We start from the raw sequence: 22,766 nt of genomic DNA, 5'->3' as shown, positions 1-22,766 counted from the left end.
GCACAGAGGCCGTCACTGTCTGAGAGTTGCTATTATTATGAACCAACAACTAGGTAAAAATCCAGTAAAACAGAGTTTTTTCATTATGTCAGTTGAACACTGAGTTGATGTTCCAGGACCGGGCCGGGCTCACCGCACACGCTGCTGAACGTTCCCTTCTGCCCCAGAGCCCGCAAACACGGGGCAGCAGGTACAGCACCGGGACACAGGTACAGGACTTGCACTGGCCAGGCTGGCCTCCCTGAACTTGTCAGGCACACAACACACTGTCTGTGGAGATTTCACAGCCTGGTCGTACTAGGGAGCTCTGCAAAGCCATCAGGCAGAGACAGCACCAGCCTGTGCCAAGCAGCACGCAGACACACGGGGACAATGGGGCTTCTTATTCCCTACAGCGCGCATCTATGCAGCTCCCCTAACCCATGTGGTTAAGCACTTGGAATCTCAGGATTGCAAGAAGGGTGCAAAGATGAGTCGGTGGGAGTTTAATCTTTTCACCAAGATTTGCACATTACATTCATGTAATGACTACACTTTGCTAGGTTAGACTGGCAGTGTAGAGGAATCAAGTATCAAAGCATTTCCAGAGTTCAGGCTGGAACAACAACAAAAAAATCAAATATTAAAAGTAAAATATATTTTTAAAACGCTGAATTATTAATAAATTCTATCAAGCTGAACTATGGTAAGTTTATTCTAGCTTTAAAGGTGTTGATCATTTTAGAGTAAAGAATATGACAGACTTCTATACCTTTGAAAATATTTTATTATAAGATGACACACTCAAACTTTTTCCATCTCTGGACCTTCCCTCTGCCAGTACACAAACCTAAAGAAGTGATCTTTGTTCCTTGGAAAGCTTTCCCAATGGTCTGCATTTTACTAGTAGATTCTTCGTGGTTCACGCAGAATGACACCACCCTCCTCCATAGCTTTCTCAAATTCCTGAATCTTGTTTAAAAGACAGAAAAAAAAAAATTTTAAAAAGTCAGCAAGACTTAAATATCAATGGGGACACGTTATATGAAGGAACAGAGGTTAACAGCCTCACAGAAGCATAATACCAGGAACTGCAGCTTGTCAAAGCTGCCCTTCTGAGTGTTGCAAGGAGGGATTGTAAAGCCACATGAGAAAATTAATGGTGAAGAGAAATAAAATTAATGCCTAAAAAGGAAGAAAGGGCCAAAGGAATAAGGAGATGGGTACTTGCCGAGTCACAATGGTGTTCCCAGGGGATAATGGCTTTAAAGTTCACAAAGTTGATTCCTGCTTCCAAACAGCGCTGTGCCATCACACGGCCAAGGTTTTTGCATGCAGCCACTCCCTTGGGACTGTACAAGTGTCTCTTTATGGCCCACTCTCGGGTAGAGGCAGATACCACAACATCCCCGTTGGAGCGCTCAACAAAGGCTTCTACGTAATGCTGTGTCCGCTCAAGCCGCAATCTGAGTGCGGGAAAGAAATAAGAGAGGATTATAATGTCTTCTCCAGAGAACACAGTCAAATGCTTAAATTACTCTCTTTATGAAATAAAATTGAATGTATTAATACACATTATATCATATATATGTTTTGCTTATTAAGACACAAGAGAGGACTCATGTTGGAAAGAAAGGGATAAAAGTGGAAGAATGGCGAGGAGGATTTGCTCAAGTGACCTTGCATCTGGGAATGCCAAGGCCTGGAGGATAACGTTGTGGAAAACCCCATGTATTATGCCTACTGCTGTTTATCCTCTGTCTGTTTTGAGGAGTAGAATCTCTGTGTAGAGATAACACAGATGTTTGAAGAGCCTTGGAGACTCTCTCATGGACGTGCTTGATCTTCCTGTTCTGACAGACAGAAGATCAAAGCTCAGAGATCATGAAAAGCAAGGGAGACCACAGCATGATGGTAAACCTAAACACCCCTAATAAATGGGTGCCAACAGCAGGCTCACCACCTGCACAGACTGGTGCCATGTGTCTCCACCTGAGTGTTGCTTTGAGATCCTTCAGTTAGCAAGGTAATTAAATAAATGTACTCTTTGCATTTTAGCCGTAGTTTTGTGGTCGTTACAGCTGCCTGCTTGTGTCAACTCACACAACTCCTATTACTAGAAGAGTGAAATTCCAAGAGCAGCTTTCCACCAGTTACTCAGGGCCACAGTCCTACATTGCCTCAGACCAGCACCCACTCCAAACTAAGCACTGTACACCTGTGCAGTGTGGAACAGAATATATGAGGGGAACTGCTCCAACAGAAATGGAACTTTAGGGTCACTAAGCAGTCCCTTAAAAGCTTGAGCTGACATAGCAGGTAACAACTTGTTAAGATCTGCAAGTAGTCAGAAAGTACCTCATAAGCGTCCACACATAAAAAGAATATTTATTAGGAACAACTATTTGTTATTGCCCTGAGACAGTATCGGCTTTCCTGGTATGAACAAAATGGATGGCGCTCTCCCTACAAGAACAAAATCAAGACTTTGAAATGCCAGCTTAAAATGAACTTAATTTTCCAGAGGACAAGTAAATTAAAACAAAACCCACAAACATAAAACAACCCCAAACAGACTCTTATGGTGCCTCAAATAAAATCAGGAAGCATGGTAAGCACAGGAGTGAGAGAATCTCGACTTAAAAAGCTGTTGCTTAAGCAACAATTACCGTTTCTTTAACAACAGATGGGAAAATCTTGACCACATATGCTTTCACGTGCTACTAGTCCACTCTTCTATGAACACAGAAGATGCCTGCTGATTAAGAGACTAATTAACTGATTCAGCAACCCAAAACACACATTTTGTATGTGTTTTCTTTTTCTTTTGGAGTCTTCATTTCTGGCAGTAACTTCCTGACTCACCTGTGCCAGAACTCACGCTTTGGCCATGTTGTCTTCCAGCCACGCTCCTTCCTAGCCAGGGCCAACTGCTCCAAGTTCCGAGGATTTCTGTTAGTGAAGTTTGGGGCAACAACCTCATTTTCATTTGTGTCCACTTCAGTCTCAGTTTTGAGACTGGCTGTAGTTGATGCAAAACGACGACCTTGCGGGGGGAGAGGAAATAAAAAGCCACCAAAGATTAAAGAAACACGTAGTGCAGACAGCAGAATGGAGACAGTACAGAATGACACAGCTTACAGAAGTCAGCAGAGCAGAATCATCTTGCTTTTATTTTTTTAAGTACTTAACAGATGAATGACAAGACCTCAACCTGTCTCCCCAATTTATGAGGTGAACTGCAAGTATACTAAACTCGTTTCTAAACTCATATGTAAAATATAAACTCACGTGTGACTAGGAAATCCCTAGGACCAAAGCTTTACGAAACACTGAAAGCGAAGTACACAAGGAACCAGAGACAGCGCTACCAAATAACACGGTATAAACCCTTCATCCTTGGCACAGCAGCACCGCCGGACGGCGCCGGGACCACGGGGGTCGCGGAGCCGCCGCCGGGAAGGGCGGGCACGGCGAGCCCTGGGCTTACCCGCTGCACGGAGCCCGCCGGCCGCCAGCAGCAGGCGGCTGCTCAGCGCCATGGGGAGCCGGGCTCGCCGCAGCCCCGGACGGCCGCCACTCCCCTCCCTCGGCTCAGGGACACCGGGGCGCCGCCATGCGCGAGGGGCGGCGCTTCCCGCGGAAGCGGCTGCGGGAATTCCGCCCGCCGCCGGCGGGGTCAGGCGGAAGCGCAGAGCGCGGGGCCGCTCCCGCCCCGCCGGCTGAGCCGCCCCAGCGCCAGCTCCCCGGCAAAGGGAGCCTGCTGGGTGCTACTCGCGTCTCACAAAACAGAGCAAAAAAACACTGTCCCGCCTTGGGGCATCATCTTCTAACTTTTCCCCGTGGAAAAATGGCTTTAGGAGATGCCGGCCTACAGAGACTGGGTCGGCTTTTCCTGGCACGGGTGTAAGGAAGAGGGGCCGAGGCGCGGAAGGGACAGGGGAGCGCGTAAGAGCAACAATAGGTGTTCGGGGAACTACCATCATCCTGTTTTAGGCTTCTTTCCAGCCGCTCCTACAGCACACAGGTACAAAGCATCCTGCTACAAGCATGACAGCGCAGGAACCTACTTTGGAGCTGTATTTAACTGCTGTAGTCCTGAAAATGCATTTAATCGGCCATCTAAGAGCTAACTGTGTTGAAAGGAGGCTGAAGACCTGGTGAGACCCTGGCACCACCTGGCAGATGAACTCTGGACACTGCAGGAGCCAGGCACAACTTCGGCTGTGGAGGTGTCTCCTGGCCCCATAAGGTACCTGTTTGTCAAAAATACGAGAAGCCTGTTCACACCGTGCCCTACAAATGACTACATGCCCATACTGAGCCTTGCAGGTTCCTCATCTCCCCACCACTCCCTGAGACTTGTCCCTCAGACTGTAGCAAATTTTTGCCTATCCTACAAGCATCACCACTCAACCTAGCTATTGAATAGGATAATGGGAACAGTTATAGCTCAGAGACCCTCAATGTATCAAGTGCAATCGCAGTCATGACTAAGAGTAACTCTCATTAAAAGTGTTTTGCCTAAAGGATCAGTTGAATCTCAGATTTCCAGGAAGCAGGTCTATCTTCTTCATCTTTTGCCATCTCATAACCTGCGATTGGGCTCGGAACTTGCGGCCTTTCCCCAGCACTCGGGGTACAGTCCCGAGCAATGGGTTACGTGCCTGAGAAGCGCAGTTACAGCCACGCATGCTGAGGTCCCCATTTTGGGAAGCAGGTTCCTTCCCAGTGCTAGCTAGCAGGAGCCATTCCGGTGCCCATTCCTTGCCCCGCCACCGGCGGGACCGCGCGCGCCTGCGCGCCCAGGCCCGCGACACTTTCTAGAAGCTCGTGGAAGCGCCCCCGGCCCCACCCCGTCTCGCGGCGCCTTTGTTCAGCAGCACCCGCCAATCGGGGCTCGAGGCCGGGCGGTGCCGCGCCCCGGGATTGGACAGGCTCGGGAAGCGGCCCCGCCCCCCGCGGGCGTGCCCCGCCCCACCGCCCCCTCGCGCAGGGGGGCGCGCTCCCAGCGTGCCTCGCGCCGCCCCGGCCCTCCGCTGCTCCGCGCCCTCCCGTCCCTTCCCTGTGCGTGTGGCGCCGCGCCCGGGCGGGAAGATGTCGGCGATGGAGGGGCCCCTGGCCGTGTTCGGCGAGCGGACCAGCGGTGACACGGTCCGCACGCAAAACGGTAACGGCGGCGCGCCCCGGCGAGCGGCAGGGGAATGGTGGGGGGAAGGGAGGGGCAGGAAGGAGCGAACATGGCGCGGCCATGGCCGCGTCTGCCATGTGCTCACCCGCCCCGCTCTGCTCGCGAACTGCCGCTCCTCCCGACAGATCCTTCCGTCCCAGGCCGCTGCTGCCTGCAGGGGGGGAATAAAGGAAACATGGAGGGAGGCAGGCACACGGACGAGGAGCACACGCCATCCCGGGCCGCTTCGATCTCGCGTCCCCCGCCCTCCTTCCCTTGGTAGCCGCAAACACCGGGCCTGGGCGGCTGCTGCTGCACGAAGGTGGCTCTGCCCCGTCCCGACCGCGTAGGGCCCGAGCCTGCAGAGCCCGCGGGAAATTCTGCAAAGGAAGGGGCAGCTGGGGAAGGTCCCTTCTGCCCAGCACAGGGAATAACCTGCTTCGGAAAGTGGGGACCGCCCTCGATATCCGTGTCTGTAGCCGTGGTTCTCAAAACACGTTATCCATTGCCCAGGATTGTATCCCAGGTCCTGGGGGAAAGCTGCAAATTCCGAGACCGATCTCGGATTCTGAGTAGAGAAAAGACAAAGGAAGAAGCCAAAGACTTGCTTCCTGGTCAAAGTGAGATTCATTCCTGTAGCTCTGATGATACTTTAGGCAGACTGCTTAAAATTTACAAGCCTTACCTTAATTCACGAGTGAGATTCCACGTGCTAATGGCACCCTTGGTTCAACGTTATTTCTTCCTGAAAGCTGCCATTAATCCTCCTAAGCAAAATGAACTGTTGTTTTGTTTAAAGAAGTTATAACTATTCCCATTTAACTACCACTTTTTCAATTTCTAGATTAAGTGGCTATGCTTGTGGGATAGAGAAAAACTTGCCGTGGTCTGAAGGAAAAGATTGATTGTATCTTTTTCCTATATGAAAATGGCAGAACAACCTTTAAATGAGCCTGTGTTTCAGAGGCTTTTGTGTTGTTTTAGTAGTGACTCAAAGGTCACTTTTCGGTGACTTATTTTGAATAAGTAAATGTTTTGTTTCAGTCATAGGCCTGATATGGACCAAAAGATGTTTTACTGATTGATGTGTGGTGATGCCATTGTTCTCTGTCAGCCCGAACTGAGGACTCAGTGAGAGTGAAGTCTTGTGGCACAGCTTGCTGCCGTCAAAAGTAGCAGTGCTACCAACTCCTCCTAATCTAACGCCACTGCTTCTCTGACCTCAGTCCTGTCCTCCATCTTACCCAGACAGCAGAGAAAGCATTCTTTAGTTCCTGATTCGTTGGTTCTATTTCTTACAAACCTGAGAATCATCCTAAAGCTGGGAAAATAAAACTTTTTTTTTCTTACTTATTTCATTTGTTCAGTTACTGCTGCATCTGCTATTGCCAATATTGTGAAGAGTTCTCTTGGTCCAGTTGGTCTGGATAAGATGTTGGTGGATGATATTGGGGTAAGTAATGTTACTTTAAGAAGTATCAGGAGGACTTGTGTTGCTGGGTAAAAGTACTTCCACTTAGTGTGCTTCATAGGTGCATGTGCCTATTTTTTCAGGAGAGGAGTAGGAGAACTGTGGTAAAATTAAGTATGGTGTAATCTGTGTTACATCGTTTTAGTTTCGTCTATTGTGGTGGTAAGTTATGTGGTACATAAATTGGTTGTAATTTGTGTTATTTCATTTCTGCAGGTAAGTTCTTGTAACCACTTAAAATACAGGTCAGATTGCAAGAAGTGAGTTTTACCATGTGAGTCAAGTTTAACAGGTGATGACTTGTACATCCTGGTCTCCACATTAGGAGAAATAACCAAAAAAATTCAATTAATTAACAAGTTTTTAGCAATATTTTTTATTTTAAAATATTTCAAGCAATTGAAGAAAGTTTGTCATTTTCTAGGCTGATATAATAAAATACTGTGTTGGAGGGAGGTCATTGCATGGCTCCTTATCCAGTATTTGCAAAATGTGGTGAGTTTCTGTAATATAAAGGCTTTTCTGATCAAAAGAAAGTGCAGATTCTGCACTGGTAACATTTGTGTTGTTAGAATGGGACTCCTGTTAAAAAAGAAGCAGGAAATTTTGGTATAAATAGTAATTTTATGGGCGATTGCAAAGAATAATTAATTTCTTTTTGTATTAACTTTATGAAATACAATAGTGAAAGTGTAATAGAAATATACCTCATCTGCACATTTGATTTCTGAAAATTAGGATGTGACCATTACTAATGATGGTGCAACCATTCTGAAACTGCTAGAAGTGGAACATCCTGCTGCAAAAGTCCTTTGTGAGCTGGCAGACCTGCAGGACAAAGAAGTTGGTGATGGGACCACCTCTGTGGTAAGTAGCAAGTTTTACAGGCAGATATATCAAAAGTCAGTGTTTTGATTCTCCATAGATGCTAGTTTCCGTGTGCAAAGTGGTGCTCTGGAAAGGAGTTTGCTTACTTCTGTTTCATTGTTGATTTTTTCCTATCTTGAAGGTTGGTGATAGAGGCTGAATTTAGGTTTTTAATTTTTAATGATTGCAAGAAGTGAAGGATACTGAGTGTTGAAAACTTGCCTGAGACTTCAGATACTTTGGTGGGGGTTAGAATTAGGTAGCTCTCACCTCACATCAGAAACTGTTTTTAGTCCTGCATTGCACAAGGTACTTATTTTGCTTATGTGGAATGCACGTATTCAGTGTTTGTATTTCAAACAGGTAATTATTGCTGCAGAACTTCTCAAAAATGCAGATGAGCTGGTGAAACAGAAAATTCATCCTACCTCCATTATCGGTGGTTACAGACTTGCCTGCAAGTAAGAAACTGATACAGTTGAATTTCTGCATTTTATGACTGCATTAGTACAGACTTTTTGGCGCTAAGTGGAATATGGTGCTTTGTTGCAGGGGTGGTGAGGTTTTTGTTGGTTTGGGTTTTCTTGTGGGTTCTCTTTTTTTAAAATTGTATTTCTGTAATCATGTAATGGAATAACAGTCACGTTACTGTCTTTGGAGAGCAGTTGATTTTATCCCTTTGTTCTTTGAGGTAACATCTAGAAGAGCTGAAAACATAAAAGTTTTTGTCTTTTTGTGGGGGTGGTTCTTTACCAGTGTATTTGTCTTTATTTTACAGGGAAGCTGTTCGCTACATCAATGAAAATCTTGTTATTAACACAGATGAATTGGGCAGGGACTGCCTAATTAATGCTGCTAAAACATCAATGTCCTCGAAAATTATAGGAGTGTATCCTTTAACTTAAGTGAGTGAAGTAAGAGTGATTGATTGGAGAGCTTCAGTGGCTAGGCTAGAGTATCCTTGGCAGCATTTTTTTTATGAACATGACACTGTATTGAAGCTCTTGTGTTTTATGACAGGCATTTTACAGATACTATGACCTGGCACGGGAAAGCATGTTCAAACCCTTCCCAATTTATTTAAATCTAGATTGGCACATCATTATAGCTTTTAACAATTGCTTTGCTTGTTAGGGAGACTAGATAAAGAGTTGTGTGAATGGAAGAATGTGTTACAGAGGTACCTGGGGAATGAATCTAGAGGAAAGTTGAAGTTTACTCCATGGGCACAGAAAAACCTGCTTTTTTAGCTTTTGTGCAGACTGAACACAGGATACGTATTTTTCTTTAGCGACAAAAGGTACATAAAATGCAGGTTTCATACTAGTCTGTAATAATTTTCTTACCAGAGTTGCAGCTTTTAGAATGACTTATTCCTTTAAGACAATGGTAAGGAAAGCTAGCACTTTTGTGCCTTTCTACAGCTCATTTTTGGAAACTTAGTGTGGGCACTGTCAGTTATTTCTGTTCATGGTTTGTTTGGTTTCTTTTTTTTTCCTTAAGCATAATACTAGTTTCCTTCTTCAGTTTTAACCTTAACAGCCTTTCAGTGATGGTGATTTCTTTGCTAACATGGTGGTGGATGCTGCACTGGCAGTTAAATACACAGACCAGAAGGGTCAGGCTCGGTACCCCATCAACTCGGTTAATGTTCTGAAGGCCCATGGCCGCAGCCAGAAGGAGAGCATTCTTGTGAACGGTTACGCTCTGAACTGTGTGGTGGGCTCACAGGGTAAGAACAGGCTGTGTTTCAGAAATCTCTGTCAGCTCAGTCCTCTTCATCTTTCTGTATCGCTCTTCTTACTGTCTTCATTCATTGCAAATCACGTGGGTTGTCAGTTCCAGAACAATTAAACAAGAACACAAAATACTGCACTTCACTGGTGTTTGTTAGACTAGAGCCTGCCAACTAGCAGTGATCCACAAAGTGTTGGTGAGTTGCTGTAGTTTCCCTAGCGCAGTGTCAGCAAGGTAGCATTGTGGTCTGGTGGAACTTAAACGCTTCCCTTGTGGGGAGCCAGTGCCAGGTTTGTGGGGAACTGTTGTGTTTAGCAGAGCTGTGCTGTGATTAGGCGACTTAAGAGGATGTGAGACTGATAGGTCAGATTGTCATGGTCATTCACATTTGGGGGACAGTGTATGTAAAAAGGTGATACAGGAAAGTCTTGGTTGGCATTTTTCTGCAGTAGGGCAGAACTGAAGGTGGATAAGCAAATCGTAGAAATCTGAAATGTGACAGTAACGTTAATTTTAATCTCTAATGCTGACTTGATGTTCTGTTAAATCAATTTGACAAAATCCTTCTTGCTTATTTTTCCTCATCAGGTATGACCAAGAGAATAGTTAATGCAAAGATTGCATGCCTTGACTTCAGCCTGCAGAAAGCAAAAATGAAGCTTGGTGTTCAGGTTGTTATCTCAGACCCTGAGAAGCTGGACCAGATAAGGCAGAGGTGTGTGGAAGCTTGAATTATTGAGGCAGTGGGTTTCACAGGCTTAATTTGGTCTCTTCAGTTGAGGTGGCTCAATGTAATTTTGGCTGAGTGCAAGAGGTGAAAAATGTTTTGAATGTAACATTTCCCAGCAAAACCAAATAGAAATGGAAGAAGCCTTCACTTCTGGAGGCAGTACTAGTATTAAGTCAGTTTTCAAGAAATGCAAGTATTTTTGTGCAGTAGTCCATTCATGCAGAGCTCTGCATTAAGATTTCATGAAATTGGCTGACAGGATGTGATGGTATATTTCTTAATACCTTTTTATAACTTTGATATTAATCTTTGCAGAGAGTCAGATATTACCAAAGAAAGAATCCAGAAGATTCTAGCCACTGGTGCCAATGTTATTCTCACCACTGGAGGTATTGATGATATGTGTCTGAAATACTTCGTTGATGCTGGAGCTATGGCAGTACGAAGAGTTGTAAAGAAGGACCTTAAGCGGATTGCTAAGGCATCAGGAGGTATGTTTGTATAAGAACAACTGGTTTATAAATTTATTCTTAAAGTAGATGCTGTTGTTAGGGTGTTTGTTAACTGATTTTTAAAATACAGCTTCTTAACATTCAGGGTCAGGATGAGTAAAGCTGAGCCACTTCTTTTTTGCTTTACTGTTGCTTTTAAGTGATCTTTGTAAAAGTAGTAGTATTTTAAGACTTGATTGCTGAAGATCTACAGCAGTGCAGAGAAAAAGCTGCCTTGCTGTGGAAAAAAACATTTTCATTGTGGTAAAGCATGGGGACTTGTACTGGCTGTGAAAAAAAAAGAGCTGTAAAAATTGAACAAAAGGAGCAGTCAGTTTATCAGTTATAAACTGAAATACTGAATTGCTGCCTGAGAAGTGGAAGTGTTGTTTAAGAAAAATGTATTTAACGCAGCTTTTATTTTTGTTTTTCTTTTTGTACACGTATTCTGGGAAGTGGGCAAAGGATGATGTGCAGAAATTGAATGTTAACTTCACTTTTTTGTTTGTTTGTTAAAGCAACCATATGCTCAACCCTTGCAAACCTTGAAGGTGAGGAGAGTTTTGAGGCATTAATGCTGGGACAGGCAGAAGAGGTGATTCAAGAGAGAATCTGTGATGATGAGCTGATTTTAATCAAGAAGTAAGAATCCTTTTAAAAATACTCAGTTTTGTATATGTTCTCTACTAAGTTGGAGATAAAATTCCATTTATTTACTTTATGCTGTCTTAGTGGTTGGAGTAATTACATGCATGGGAAAGTAATTATACACATATCCAGTGCAAATTCGAGGTGAAAGTATCAGTATTTACTCTCTTTTGCTGAAACTGGGTACATTTTTTGAACTGTAGTATATATGAGACAAGATTTTAGGCAGTTTTTACTTAAATTTTTGTTCATAAACAAATATTTCTAAATTGGCTTCCCTTTAGAGATGGTAAAGGGAAATAGTTACCATCTGAGTAATTTCATCTGAAGAAAGAGGTTTGAGCTAAATCTTTTCGTTTGTAGTGAAAGACAGTGTTCACTTCAGTGCGCTGCCATCACTGCTGTCTTGTACCTGAAGACTTAAATATCAATTCATTTAACGAGAACATTCTATGGAAAGTAACTTTTCCAGTTCTTCAATATCCCTTCTGGGTGTTCATGTCCCTGTCGTGTCATTTGAGTGTGAATGAATTGCTTTGCCCATGGCACTGGTGTGTCAGCTACATGGTGACAGCCTTTTCTATAACATTGGCAGTCATTAGCTTACTTGAGAGCTGTCTTTCTTACTATCTAAGTACACTTTCCCCTCTTGATGGGAAAACATCTTGTCATTACACTTTGACAGATCGCTTTCTTTAAAGAACTAAAATTCAAACTAGTGCTTGCATGTTAGAAATTAAAATGGTGACTAAGTTACAATGTATGTATCTTGCAAGGAGACATAACAATGTTAAGATTTTCTTTTAAATGTTGAAATAATGAGGCTCCACTGAACTCGGCTTTAAAAGAAAAATATTACCAAGAATAATTTTAATATATATTCCATCCAAGACAGCTGACTTCTGATTCCTTTTTTTCTTAGTACAAAGGCTCGTACTTCAGCATCAATTATCTTAAGAGGAGCCAATGACTTCATGTGTGATGAAATGGAACGATCTATACATGATGCTCTCTGTGTTGTCAAAAGGGTTTTGGAATCAAAGTCTGTTGTCCCAGGTGGTGGTGCTGTAGAGGCAGCACTTTCAATATATCTTGAAAATTATGCAACGAGCATGGTAAGTCTTGCACAAAGAAACAAGAGCGTGTGCATTAGACTTGCGCAATGAATCTCCAAGCGTTTATTTTCATCTAACTATAGGTCATTTCTGTGGTTCATGAAAACCTAATCATCTTACAGAATCTAAGATGGTTCTTTAAAACTGGGGATACGAGTTAATTCTTTCTCTGATAATTAGACTCTATTGTTCTTTGACCCAAACACAGGTTTTGCATGTGAAGATCCCTACCTGTTAGTGCTGTTCTTGATTGTGGATGTATTTTTTCCTCTCTTGTTGTAGCTATTGGTTTAAAAACTTTTTTCCTCTTTCTAGGGATCACGTGAGCAACTTGCAATAGCAGAATTTGCAAGATCCCTCTTAGTAATCCCAAACACATTGGCAGTAAATGCCGCTCAGGATGCCACAGACCTTGTTGCAAAGTTGAGAGCATTCCACAATGAGGCTCAAGTTAACCCAGATCGCAAAAATCTGAAATGGCAAGTATCTGTCTTTTAGAAGGCTAGTAAAAGTGATGTGGGTTGGTGATCTAGATGGAAAATTGTTCTCCCAGTTTACTGAACCATGATTTGCATAGTAAAAAAAAAAATGCTCTCAGTGAACTCCTTTGCCCCTTCCCTTCAGTTGTGTGTATGTATTGCTGTAACGAAGTAGGAGCTACACAGCATACGCCCAGCTGTATTTCTACTCTTCTCCCTCTCCATCTGACACCATTCCTTCTTTGCAGGATTGGTCTTGATTTGATCAATGGAAAACCTCGTGATAACAAGCAAGCTGGTGTCTTTGAACCAACCATGGTCAAAACTAAGAGCCTCAAGTTTGCAACAGAAGCTGCAATTACTATTCTTCGAATTGATGACCTTATTAAACTGCACCCTGAAACTAAAGAAGAGAGAGGAGGATGCTATGAGGATGCAGTTCAGTCTGGAGCACTCGAAGAATAACTTAGGCTTTATTTATGTTTGTTTCACTTACACTTCCCACTCTTATAACTAAAATGTTAATAAAACAAGTGGTTGAATGTTGCTGCTATTTTCTTGTGAACAAATTTAATTTTTGAAAGCAAGCTTGGTCTTTGCAGTGAGAATTTAGGCTCTGGTGTGTATTAACAATTAGTGTGCCTGCAGTAACCACTGACCTCTTTGTGAGTGTCAAAAAGTAATGTTGTAAGCTTATTTACTTTTAAGCAAAACAAACAAAATGTGACCTCCATTATTAGAAGTTTATTAGTAAAATGTTTCAAAGCTAGTTCACACTAGCTGTTCATTCATTCCCTCACGTTTATCTCTCGATGCACATAGCTATTCCCATTCCTCCTCCTATACACAGAGCAGCAACACCACGTTTTCCACCAGTTCGTTCCAGTGCATATAGAAGAGTTACAAGGATGCGACAACCAGAGGCGCCCAGAGGGTGGCCGAGAGCAATAGCTCCACCTTGAATATTGATCTAAAAAAAAAAAAAAAGCCAATATAGACGGTCAAGGACATTCAACTGGCTTAGCTGACTTTCAACATAAATGACTTCACTGGGATCTACCCCATGATCATTAGTAAGCTTGAAACTTTATAAACATCACTTCATACAAGAAAGTGCATAGGAGTTCAACAGCTGGTAGTCAGTATTTCTTTTGCAAGGGTGCAATCTTCACTAAAGAGGTGAATTAGGAAGGGGAGAATAACACCCATGCTTTTTACCATCACTGAAAGAATACTGTGGCAAATATACCTGCAGCAGCAATTTCAAATTCTGAATTAAGTATGCTTGAGCAGTTACCTAGATTTGCATAAAAATCCACTGCAACAACTTTGGAACTTGTTCAGCTGGGAAACTGCTAGCAAAGCCAGCGGACAGCAGTGTGAGGATGAGGAAATGCCTGCTGGGGCTCCCTGTTTGCTTACACCAAAGGGACTGAAAGAGAGCTGTGCTCATCCTTACTTGAGCTGTGCTCAATCCACATGCACAGAACGGGACAAGTTTGAATTACAGGAGGCAAACTAATGCCAGCCTACGAATCATTACCTTTTCTGGATTTACTTTCAGTTCTTTTGCTATTGCAACAGATAATGATGCAAAGGCTTCATTGATTTCAAACAGGTCGACTTGTTCCAGAGTCCATCCAGCTTTGTCAATCTGAGAAAACAATACAAATAGGACCTTATTATCTTTTAGATCTTCCTTAGCACCAGAGGAAGCTTTTCATAAGATGTAAATTGGGTGATTTGAAGCTACCACTTCAAAAAAGTGGAAGGAAAACAATTTTCTCTAGCCACTGTTAATGACAGAATTCTTGAAGACAACAGATTTCAGTGTCAGACAAGTCAGTACAATGAGCTGTAATAATGCTGACTGCTCATAAAAATCTTTACATGTGTAGCAGTGGTGGTGCAATTGTGAGAATCAAACTGTACCTGGTGCCCTTCCTAGAACAAGCACTGGATTCAAAAGCAGGCTTTAACAGATTAAAAGCAATGTTTTTGGGACATAGTCTGACTCCATTAGAAAGTCTCTACTTGACAGAGACTTTTACACAGGAAGTAGTGAGGCGTCAACCATTAGTGATCAGTGCCACATCTGATGTGTCCAGTCTCTCCTGCCTTTACATGGAAAGCTGCCACTTTAAGCTTTTTACAAGTGACTATTTTGAAAGATGGTTTGGCTCATGTTTTTACTTTGGCTCATGTTTTTACTTGAGAAACTTGTGATGCAACTGCCTACTCTGGTACAGGCTTAGACATGTTTCACATACGCACATTTTTACTTCCACTCACTTTGTTTCTAACAGCAGTACTTTATCAGCAGAATCATCAGCAATGGTATTTCACAACCTAGGCTAGCCAGACTGGTGCACCTCCAAGGCTGTAGTCAAGGAGGAAAGCCTTTTTCTACTAGATAAAATAGACAGTATGGAGTATCCCATTCTGGGAAAAACTTAATATATACTATGTTATTGTAACACTTAATGTATAACATAGAAAATTCTCTTACTAGAAAGTGCTACTTTCAAATTCTGAAGTGATAACCATAATACATGGAGGGTATGAACATTTGGTAACACACATTACAAAGTTTAATCACAGAATCACAGAATATTCTGAGTTGGAAGGGACCCATGAAGATCGAGTCCAACTCTTAAGTAAATGGCCCATAAAGGGATCAAAGCCAGGACCTTGGTGTTATTAGGACCATGCTCTATGAAGTAGTGTGCCCTTTTCCATAGTATGTATACAGTTATAGAGTACAGTTTGTCTGTCCCACAGTTTAAACTAAGCTGTATTGTATATGCAGTTCATTTAAAAGAACATTTTGATATCTGATAAGAAAAAGCTTTAGTATTACAGTTCTGATTTTCTTGTCAAAAGCCATAGAGCTTGGGTGAGTTCAGGGAGACCTCTACATTGCCAGGATATTTCAGAGGTGAATAAGGCCTTTACACAGTATTAAAAAATAAGGAACATTGAAGAAAATCTGTTCTTAGCTCTTTTCATGCTCAATTTCATAGCTAAGCTTTAACAAATGATTAGCTGGGGCTGCCTTGGGTTATGTGTGTATTAGCAAGCAGTGTGGTACCAGAAGGGCTGCTCACTGGGACATTGAGCACAGTTGTCCTGTGGACTAACACTGAGCATATCAGTGGTGCAGGAATGCTCTGAGCACATTAGATGTGGTTTTGGAATGCACCTTCCTGTTTAGTTACACCTGAAAGGAAAACAATTTGTAAGCTCCAAGCTTTTTGCAGACCAAACTGAAACACAAAGGGCATCATTGCCATTTGGTAATGCAGATGGCACTCAGTGGCCCCTTCCTCAGTGTTGTACTATTGCAAATACAATCAGGCAATGATCTGAAAATTAACCTGGCCAGACACAGCATCAGAACCGTATCACTGAATTAAGTTAGTTACACACATCCCTGAAATTTGATCTTTAGCCTCCTAGGTTATCTAGGTATCGTTCCACAAACCTGACTAGTTTATGTTCTGAAGTCCATTTATACACATAGGCATTTGGGTTTTCTTCTTCCAACAAGTAAGTACTAGCCTAGTAGCATTAGAATTCCTAATCTTATATACTACACTATTTTCAGTCTTTTTTCACATAGTTTATTTTTTTCCTATCAAGTTTTCTTAGAACAGGGCAAAAACAAGACATGAAGACAAAAAGCAATTAAATACAAGGATTTTAACATCATAATCACATACATAAGTGATTACTTACAGCTTTCCTTATTGCTGAAATGGGCCCTACTCCCATAATAGATGGATCTATACCTGTCTGAGCCCAAGATACAATCCGAGCCAAAGGCATAAGACCTCTCCTAGCAGCTTCCGATTTCTTCATTAGAAGAACAGCTGCAGCTCCATCATTTAAACCTGTGGGGTAATAAACAACTTGTATGTATTTATTGCACTTTATGGCTTTTACTGTACCACTTTCTTCTACTTGCATAAAATCACAATCTAGACAAAACAAAAATCACAAATCATGTACTGGTATAGGTCAGTATTGTTCTTATCAGCCAAGTGTGTTCTCTGCCACAAACACTTGAAACTTATATTGCTGTAAATGTGACACATTTGTGATTCTATTTGTAAAGCAGCAGGTGGAAGAATCAAAGCACAATCTAAAAAAAAAGTACATCAGATTTGTTAGGCAGGCTTTAGAAGGGGCAGCATAAGGACACAGGAAGACATTTAAAAGCTGCTTGTGGCAGTCCCACAGGAGTAACATTTTCAAACATGAATCATTAAGTTTTCTATTGTCCAGACCTGCAGTGTCACAATCCCTTGGACAGTTATAAAAGGAAATATTCTTTCCAGCCTATCAAATATGGCTGTTATTGTCCAAACTCCTGTATTGTTTCATAGAAAACAAGGAAACAAAAGATGACTCTGTAAAGAAATCCTCCACCACATCTAAAATCGAGTTCTACCTATGTTGTCAAACACATTACCATTTCCTGCAAAGCAGTAAACACACAGCAGCCACTCCTTGCAGAGACCCTCCCTTGAGCCACAAACAGCTACTGCTCTTTTTCATTTCATTTAAGCCAGATGGACCAACCTGAAGCATTAGCTGCTGTTACTGTCCCAGTTCCATCTGTCAGGAAGCAGGGCTTTAACTTTGCCATTGTTTCCAAGTTGCTCCCATGTCGAGGGTGTTCATCTATTTTAACTTCTATAGGACCTGCAAAACAGAGCATTATGCTCACAGAAGAGTCTAATCACACAAACACATCTCAAACAGAAAGACAGCAAAAACAATATTCTGAGTGGTACTATACACCATATTCCTTCCAATCAACAAGGCATTCTTATGCTGGAGACAGCTGCCAACTCAAGGCAGTTTAACAAGTGGCTGTAACCCTCCAGCTCCTTCTAGCAGGGCAGACAGCTCAGGTTTTCTAAGACAAACACTGGCAGCTAAAATTCTGTCTAGTTGTGCAAAAGTCAGTATTGCTGCTCTTAACCCAATAGCTTCACTTTCAGCAGGAGGCTGTATTTCAAATGATACTTTAGTAATCGTGTTACAAAGAGTAATCAAGTGTCATTAAATATTATCATCTAAACTGGTATCATTAAATAATTTGTAGCCAGCCTAATGCCGGGACTTAGTCTGCAGGGTCTGTTCAACAGAATTGCTGAAGAACTGATTCTTGATTTCTTTTTGGAAAATTCAGTTTTTGCATCTAACTCACAAGGAGCTAGATAATTCCTCTGCTCTAGAAACAGACCTTTGGCTCAAGTATTGTGATAGGTCTGTTTATATCCCTCACAGACCTAAAAAGAAACATAACCATTATCTGTAATCTGACTACATAATTAACTAGTAACCCTAATTATTGTCACTATGTATTTTACTAGATGGGAAAGGTTTACCAGATCAATATGACTGTTTTAAGTCTAATACAACAGGAAGCTTAAGAAAATGAAAAATACTAATCTTGGTACCATATCCAAGCCTATGTTAAGTCAGTGCTTTGTCTAGGTTTTTACTCTATCTCCAGTAAAACACACTAGTAGTATTTGCAGAAAGCTACACTGAGATATTCCACATTTGCATTGCTTCTCTCTTATTTAAAATATAACTGCTAAATAAGAGAGCAACAGGCTACATGCTTACAAAAAGGCTGTGTAAGTGGGAAATCATCCACTGATTACAGGAGACATAGCAGAAAATAGATTTTTTTCCTTAAAATCAGCTCTCATTAGCCATTCACACCTACCTTTCTTAGAAGGTACAAGAACAGGAACAATTTCTTTTGTAAAATATCCAGCTTTCTGTGCTGCCTCTGCCCTGTTTTGTGATTGTACAGCAAGTTGATCTTGTTCCCCTCTGCTGACTTGCCACTTATTCGCCACATTTTCAGCTGAAACAGGAACAAAATGCAAACTGCCATCAGGAAATGCCAAAATTTTAAGTTGCAAAATTGTAAGCAGAAATGTAGTCATTAATGTTTGCTGTAGCAAGCAGCTGAGTTTGTTGAACCGTTTTCATTCTGATTTCCTCATTTTGTTTACTCATGATTTTTGACTGAATTTTCATTTGAGGGTGAAAATTTCTGTGTGGAATCTCCTCTCAGATGATATTATCGAATTAAATACAAATGCAAATAAGCTTTTGTAGTTTACTTCTTCTCTGCGTTAGTACGCTCAGATATCTCTACAGCCACTTCAGGAGAGGGAACAGTTCTGAAGTCACTCTGTTTCATAAGCAGGATCTGAGAAAGCAGTTGGCTGACCATCCCATCCAGGGTGCAATAACCTGAAGCTGCAGAACTACACATACCCACAGGACACTTTATATAACTGCTCCCCACTGCAAATCTGTGCTGCTGAATGCTCCAGTTACACACAGGGATTATTTTATTCATATTTTTTCTGAAATTAAAATTCTCAGATGTAGAAGAGATGCAGAGAGATTAGCTCAGACAGAAGAAAAACCCAGAACAGTAGCTTTACAAATGAAATGGAAAATGCCTGAATGCCTTTCAATATTACACATTTCTTTCTTTCTTTCTTTCTTTCTTTCTTTCTTTCTTTCTTTCTTTGTCATGACTACTACATAAGGACAGCTTGAAACATGTTATTTTTAACTTTAGATTTCTGAAATTTCCTGTCAGTGAATTTTTTCAGCTGACCATTTCATTTCATGGATGGCATAACTTACCTGTTATGCCCATATGATACTGATAAAAAGCATCTGTAAGGCCATCAAGGATTATGGTGTCCTGCAAGGAAGCCTCTCCCATTTTCACCCCAGCTCGCATGTGAATGACATGAGGAGCCTGCAAAAGCATATTTTGAAAGGATTGAGATGTTTACACCTCCAGTACACAATTCAGACAGCCCATTGCAGAGACAGACCCCTGCCTGGTAGCTGGGGGTACCCATCCCAAATCCTGGCAGTCTCTCCAGCTGCCCACTCTGCCTGTCCCTCCAGAGCCTGCCAGCTGGCGTGCCATTTGGCCTGTGCATTCCCCTGGTAGCAGATCACCACACTGCAAGTGTTGTTTCCTCTCCACAGACCAAATCTATCATTCCTGGGGCCACATGGCTGTGGCTCTCCCATTCTACTAGCCTGCTCCAGGTAGTTCCCAATTGCACTCTGCTGTCAGGGAATGTCAACATCACTCTCAGCACAGGCTGAGCTCTGGCAGAAGAGGCCATCCATTTCTTGGGCATCAGATCACCAGCTCAGACCTATTCCTGAATACAGCCTTGGGATGAAGACCTCAAAATAAAACTGCTTTGCTTTCTTTCTGAGCTCTAATAGCTTGGTGAACAATAACATTTTCAGTTATTCCTTCTCTGGGCTTCTTGCAATACAAAAATCCTGTCTATTGAGATCTGTCATAAGCAAATCATTCACCAAAACAGGGCTAGATGGAAATGAAAATGGAATTTTAAATGCAGCGTGTGTTTGCAGGGCACCTTTTCAGTAGCTGCAGTAGGAGGTCTTTTCCTTTTTTTAAAAGCGGTGTGCTACTGAAGTCAACTGCTGCGTGTGTAAATTCATTCGCAAGAGCGGTGAGCCTTTCGATCTGCCTCCAGGTGCCAGCCTGGAAACGGGGTTTCAACATCGGCTCTTTGCTCCCGGTGCGTCAGCACAACGCCAGCCGAATCCTCTGCTTTACCTTGCTCATACTTTCCATGCCCCCTGCAACCACGATGCTGGAGTCTCCGATCAGTATGGACTGAGCAGCCAGACACACCGCCTTCAAGCCCGACCCGCAGATCATCTGGCAGCTCCAGGCGGGCACGGAGTATGGGATTCCCGCAGCCACGCTGGCCTGCCGCACAGGGTTCTGGCCAGCACCTGTGGGAACAGGCAGAATCTTGCTTTTGTCCGCTCTTAAAAACACAAACGCCCGCCTTGTCACTGTTCACAATACCCCGATTCCACTAAAATTCAGAGCTCGCTCCTACTCTTAGCTGGTGAGTAGAGAAGTGCCCAGCAGTAATCTATAAACAGAAACCTCTCTCATTTATATTGATCAATAAATACCTGCTAATGATAAGTTTTATATCTACAACTCTGCTTTTGATGCCAGGTCAGAGGAAACACTACTTCAGATTAGCCCTAGCCTGTTGTATGTGTAAAATGAGAAATCATTTAAATTGCTACTTGCTGAAAAGTTTATTTCTGACATCTTCGGTACATCACCAGCAGTTATCTTTTCCTGAAGGTTCATATGGAAACCAAAAGCACAACTAGGCACAGATGGAACTGAAGCTTCCAGTCTTTGCTTTCTTTGAATATAGTGCTCCTATTATCTCCATCAGGATCACAACAGTCTTCATCTGCATCTCTCTTTGTATACAAAGCAAAGGACAAGGAGAGCCCATCATTCAGCAAGCTAAAAATATAGAGGAATCTGAATCATCTTTAAGATAAAAACATGTGTTTCCTTCCTCCACATTTAAAATACAAACCTGCTTATGATTCTACTGATAAAACATTACCTTGCCAAAACAAACAATTCCCTGACAGCTGCATTTTCATTAAATCAAAATATTTGTCTCCAAACAAGTGGCATCACAGACCTTGCAGGTCGGTCCTGCAGATAAACAAAAATGCAGGCCAAGCTCTTAAAATCTCAGAGTTCTCATTACTTAGGATGTTACATTTAGGAACTGAGATGACCAAGGTGAGAAGGATGCTGTAACAAAGAAAAGAAACTGACGTTCACACATACACTGTTGGCTACTTCATGGATTTAAAGAAAACCCGAACTATCGCTCACAACATCCTTTCCAAAAACCCATCCTTTCGGTCATCCAGAGCCACCCACGCATGGAGAAGATGCCTCTCAAGTCCTTTGTTAAGGAACCGTGTTCCCAGTGGCGAGGGATGACGTTCTGCAAGGCGAAACCCGAGCCGTTTCAATGGCACAACCCCGAGGCGATGGTCCCGCCGCCGGCCCGTACCTGCGGTGAGGACCTGCCCCAGGATCACCTCCGACACCTCCTCGGGGGCCAGCCCGGCCCGGCGCAGCACCTCCCGGATGGCGGCGGCGCCCAGCTCGTGCGCGGGGAGCGACGACAGCCCGCCGTTGAAGGAGCCTGGCAGGGGGACACAGAGGGAGCGCGCTCAGCACCCGGACACCCGCGCGGCCCCGGCGGGAGCATCCGCCCCCCGGCGCGCCCGCCGCCGCTTCTCACCCACGGCGGTCCTGGCGGCCGACACGAAGACGACGGGGTCCGCGCTCATGGCGGCAGCAGCGGCGCTGGGAGCGGAGAGGAGAGGAGAGGAGCGGAGCGGAGCGGAGCAGCGGGAGCCCGGGAAGAGCGGCGGCCACGGCCGGAGCCAAAGCGGAATCGGCGCCGGTCCCGCCCCTCGGCCGCCGGCGGGCGGGGCAGGAGGACGGAGCCCGAGCAGGGGATTCGTCGCCAGGCACCCGAGGGCAGCGCGGGGGCCGGGCGGGCGGTGGCGTGGCCGGGCCGCCCTCTGGGGCGATCGATGGGGCGAGCGTGGCCTTGGCTGGCTCCGTCCCAGCAGGGGCGGAGAGAGGAGGGGCTCCGGGCGTAGAGAGGCTCCTTCCCAGTCCCTTCCCAGCCGGGGCGGAGAGAGGAGGGGCTCCGGGCGTAGAGAGGCTCCTTCCCAGCCCCTTCCCGGCCAGGCTGGGGCTGCCGGGGCCGGGCACTTCCCCGTGCCCCTGGCTCGCACACCCGGTGCCAGCGCAGCGCCGGCTGCCAGCTCCGTCCGGATTGTTTATTTACAAAATAAAGCGTGCGGGTCAAGTGCTCTCTTGTAATATTTTTAAGGGCAGTTTGTTTATTTCATGACGGCATTTCTTAGGATCCGCGTGAGCAGGGACAAAGAACAATAATTTGAATAAAACTATACAAAGCTGCCTATCGCTGGTTTGATCTGCTCAGCAACTGAGACTCAGAGATTGCCAACACCCAACTCGGCCTTTTAATCTATTTATTTTTTTAATCTTAGCAGAAGACTGACACATATATAATATATAATATATAATATATGATATATGATATATGATATATGATATATGATATATGATATATGATATATGATATGTAATATATATACAC

The 22,766-nt window shown here is 43.5% G+C and overlaps 3 protein-coding genes and 1 non-coding gene across 4 annotated transcripts; 2 read left to right on the top strand and 2 right to left on the bottom strand.

The window, feature by feature from the left end:
• Nucleotides 1–748: 748 nt before the first annotated feature.
• On the bottom strand, nt 749–3,630 carry MRPL18 (mitochondrial ribosomal protein L18). Its single transcript, XM_014874168.2, has 4 exons — nt 3,470–3,630; nt 2,845–3,025; nt 1,211–1,445; nt 749–951 (listed from the first exon to the last, which is right to left on the bottom strand). The coding sequence occupies exons 1-4, from the start codon at nt 3,519–3,521 to the stop codon at nt 883–885; spliced, it is 537 nt and encodes a 178-aa protein (XP_014729654.2). The 5' UTR covers nt 3,522–3,630; the 3' UTR covers nt 749–882.
• A 1,329-nt stretch (nt 3,631–4,959) lies between these two features.
• TCP1 (t-complex 1) lies at nt 4,960–13,240 on the top strand. Its single transcript, XM_014874163.2, has 12 exons — nt 4,960–5,149; nt 6,517–6,602; nt 7,359–7,487; nt 7,851–7,948; nt 8,266–8,376; nt 9,038–9,219; nt 9,813–9,939; nt 10,270–10,445; nt 10,964–11,087; nt 12,016–12,208; nt 12,524–12,687; nt 12,936–13,240. Exons 1-12 carry the CDS (start codon nt 5,077–5,079, stop codon nt 13,150–13,152), a joined length of 1,680 nt encoding a protein of 559 aa, XP_014729649.1. The 5' UTR covers nt 4,960–5,076; the 3' UTR covers nt 13,153–13,240.
• LOC148224366 (small nucleolar RNA SNORA29) lies at nt 5,960–6,095 on the top strand. The gene has a single exon (XR_015802946.1). It is a non-coding gene; the product is annotated as a small nucleolar RNA SNORA29 (small nucleolar RNA).
• Nucleotides 13,241–13,411: 171 nt separating the features above from the next.
• On the bottom strand, nt 13,412–21,991 carry ACAT2 (acetyl-CoA acetyltransferase 2). Its single transcript, XM_014874167.2, has 9 exons — nt 21,873–21,991; nt 21,639–21,773; nt 20,345–20,526; nt 19,378–19,495; nt 18,434–18,577; nt 17,272–17,394; nt 16,426–16,580; nt 14,231–14,341; nt 13,412–13,657 (listed from the first exon to the last, which is right to left on the bottom strand). The coding sequence occupies exons 1-9, from the start codon at nt 21,919–21,921 to the stop codon at nt 13,490–13,492; spliced, it is 1,185 nt and encodes a 394-aa protein (XP_014729653.1). The 5' UTR covers nt 21,922–21,991; the 3' UTR covers nt 13,412–13,489.
• Nucleotides 21,992–22,766: the final 775 nt, after the last annotated feature.

The sequence above is a fragment of the Sturnus vulgaris genome, chromosome 3, assembly GCF_052056855.1.
Source record: "Sturnus vulgaris isolate bStuVul1 chromosome 3, bStuVul1.hap1, whole genome shotgun sequence".
NCBI lineage: Eukaryota > Metazoa > Chordata > Aves > Passeriformes > Sturnidae > Sturnus > Sturnus vulgaris.
Note: the sequence above shows the minus strand (reverse complement) of the source record. Positions and strands in the feature narration are given on the sequence as shown.

Coding starts and splice junctions, on each gene's coding strand:
- MRPL18 (XM_014874168.2), bottom strand. CDS start 3,521: ATGGCGCTGAGCAGCCGCCTGCTGCTGGCGGCCGGCGGGCTCCGTGCA. Junction 3,026..3,469: donor CGGCGGGCTCCGTGCAGCGG/GTAAGCCCAGGG, acceptor TCCCCCCGCAAG/GTCGTCGTTTTGCATCAACT. Junction 952..1,210: donor GGGAACACCATTGTGACTCG/GCAAGTACCCAT, acceptor CTTTTAAACAAG/ATTCAGGAATTTGAGAAAGC.
- TCP1 (XM_014874163.2), top strand. CDS start 5,077: ATGTCGGCGATGGAGGGGCCCCTGGCCGTGTTCGGCGAGCGGACCAGC. Junction 7,949..8,265: donor GGTTACAGACTTGCCTGCAA/GTAAGAAACTGA, acceptor TTTATTTTACAG/GGAAGCTGTTCGCTACATCA. Junction 10,446..10,963: donor GATTGCTAAGGCATCAGGAG/GTATGTTTGTAT, acceptor TGTTTGTTAAAG/CAACCATATGCTCAACCCTT.
- ACAT2 (XM_014874167.2), bottom strand. CDS start 21,921: ATGAGCGCGGACCCCGTCGTCTTCGTGTCGGCCGCCAGGACCGCCGTG. Junction 18,578..19,377: donor GTATCATATGGGCATAACAG/GTAAGTTATGCC, acceptor TTCCTGTTTCAG/CTGAAAATGTGGCGAATAAG. Junction 13,658..14,230: donor TGAAAGTAAATCCAGAAAAG/GTAATGATTCGT, acceptor TTTTTTTTTTAG/ATCAATATTCAAGGTGGAGC.